This window comes from Triticum dicoccoides, unplaced genomic scaffold, assembly GCF_002162155.2.
Source record: "Triticum dicoccoides isolate Atlit2015 ecotype Zavitan unplaced genomic scaffold, WEW_v2.0 scaffold104896, whole genome shotgun sequence".
Classification (NCBI taxonomy): Eukaryota; Viridiplantae; Streptophyta; class Magnoliopsida; order Poales; family Poaceae; genus Triticum; species Triticum dicoccoides.
Genome location: NW_021171942.1, coordinates 7,288 through 9,240, shown reverse-complemented (window position 1 = coordinate 9,240; position 1,953 = coordinate 7,288). Strand labels below are relative to the sequence as shown.

General features: G+C 47.7%; 1 protein-coding gene across 1 annotated transcript; it reads right to left on the bottom strand.

Moving 5' to 3' along the window:
• Positions 1-8: 8 nt before the first annotated feature.
• On the bottom strand, positions 9-1,724 carry LOC119342792 (the record flags this gene model as incomplete). Its single annotated transcript, XM_037614162.1, has 3 exons — positions 1,145-1,724; positions 238-322; positions 9-179 (listed from the first exon to the last, which is right to left on the bottom strand). Coding segments are annotated over exons 1-3 (836 nt in total), but the record flags the coding sequence as incomplete, so codon positions are not given.
• Between the last annotated feature and the right edge of the window lie 229 nt (positions 1,725-1,953).

Below are 1,953 nucleotides of genomic sequence, written 5' to 3'. Positions count from 1 at the left end.
TGAAATACCTTCGCATCTCATGGAATTCTACCTGGTCCTTCTCCAGTACTCGTCGAGAGAGCTGCACTGCCTGAACGCCGGAGGCGATTTGAGCAGCGAGCTCCTTTGCTTGCCCTTTCGGAAGGCCGGCGAAGTTAGTTTCGCCCACCGCGTTGGCGAGGCCGGTTCCCCGGTATACGCTAGCATGTACACCATGTGTCGGTGTCATATACAAGGGATACAATACATGAGATATACAGTAACTCTATACAGCCATTTATACACTGTTTAACATCTTCGCAGTGTATACAAGAGTTCGTAGCCTGACCTTGGAACAATATTCCTGGTGCAAAGTATCAGGCCAAATCAACAGATTCATGCATGAAGGTCCGGATATAATAGCTATAACAGAACATTGATTAAAAACATTTAAAGTGCCCACTGCCGAGGGGAGAATGTCGCCATGCTAATTGAAAAGAAATACAATGATTAAACATACATGGAAACTACAACTATTTATTGTTCAAACAAGTTTTTTCTTTCTGAGAATGAGATAAAACGATAAGGTACTAGTGTTGGAACTGCTTTCTGATTACCGATAGCATAATTCAAGATGGCAACAACTTCCTGTTTTACAACAGAATAGCTCTGCTCCATGTCTACAATTGTTATCGTCCCCGTGAATATGTGCTGGAAGCTTTTTGCAAGTCTTCCAGAATAATAGTAGTTCGGTGAGGCGCTGGGCATGACCAAAATGAAAAATAGAAGCACTGTAGTGTGTCCCATGCGCCTAAACAAGGCAAGAATATAATCCAATCAGCACCAGTATATTCCTGCATGAAAGAATAAGCCTCTGCTCCTTCTCCTATCTTGCATAATGAAGCCATGTGCAATATTCAGATGTTGCGAAAACACTTCAAATACTTTGCTCAACTCTAGTAAAATAGTTTTTACAATGAGCCAACACACACACACACACACACACCGCGCGCGCGCGCGCGAGCAGATATATATCCTAACAACTTCATCTATGAGAAAACCATCTACTTTTGTGTTAAAAAAGATCCTCTACTTTTGTTGGTATAGAAAACATTGGAGATACATGATGACAAATAAAAAAGCAATCCAGTAAATTCCCTTTCAACCAAGAATTAAATTAAGGGACGGGTAAATGCTTGCCGCAACAGCTCCTGGATCTCGCCTATCCTCTGTAATTTGGCCTCGGACGGCTCCTCCGGCCAGAACCCGCAGCAAACGGCTTCGAACTCCTCTTGGGTGAGATGGCTAAACTGGTTGAGGCATCTGTTGTTATTGTGGACCCCGATGGCGTAGCCAGCGTTGTGCTGGTCGATTTTGCGCAGGTCCTCCTTGAATATGGTGTACCGGTGCTCTTCGTGGGCGATGGAGCTGTAGGTAGTAACTGGTTTTCGTGCCTTCCACTCCGCGAAGATCTTGCGCGTTTCCTGCTCGCTCCTCCCCCTCTCCCAGGAGAAGACGGAGTAGCCTTGGTCATGCCACTGCCGGTCGATGAGGCCGAGCCTGTGCTTGAACATGGTGTACGCGCGCTGCTCCTCCTCATCGAGGGAGCTGTTGGTCGTGCCGTGCATGGCCTTCCACTCCCTGAAGATCTGCCGGGTCTCCTCCTCGCTCCTCTTCCTCTCCCAGCTTTCCGATGTGTTGCTGGTGGCGGCCGCCGTCGACACCAGCGACACCAGCAAGAGCAGCAACAGCGGTGACGCCGCCATGACCCTCCTCATGACGAGGGGATAAAAAAAAGGCGAGCGGACTACGTACGTAGATGAGATGTGTGGAAGCTAGGGCGGGGCTCGATGGATCTCTCGTCGAAACGCTCGCTCGATCTAACTTTATTTCTTTTCTATTTTCCTCCTCGCTTATCCAAAACTGCGGCACTACCGTGCTTATATACACGTATATACGCACGCAGCACCTGACTCAACATGACTCGGTGATGGA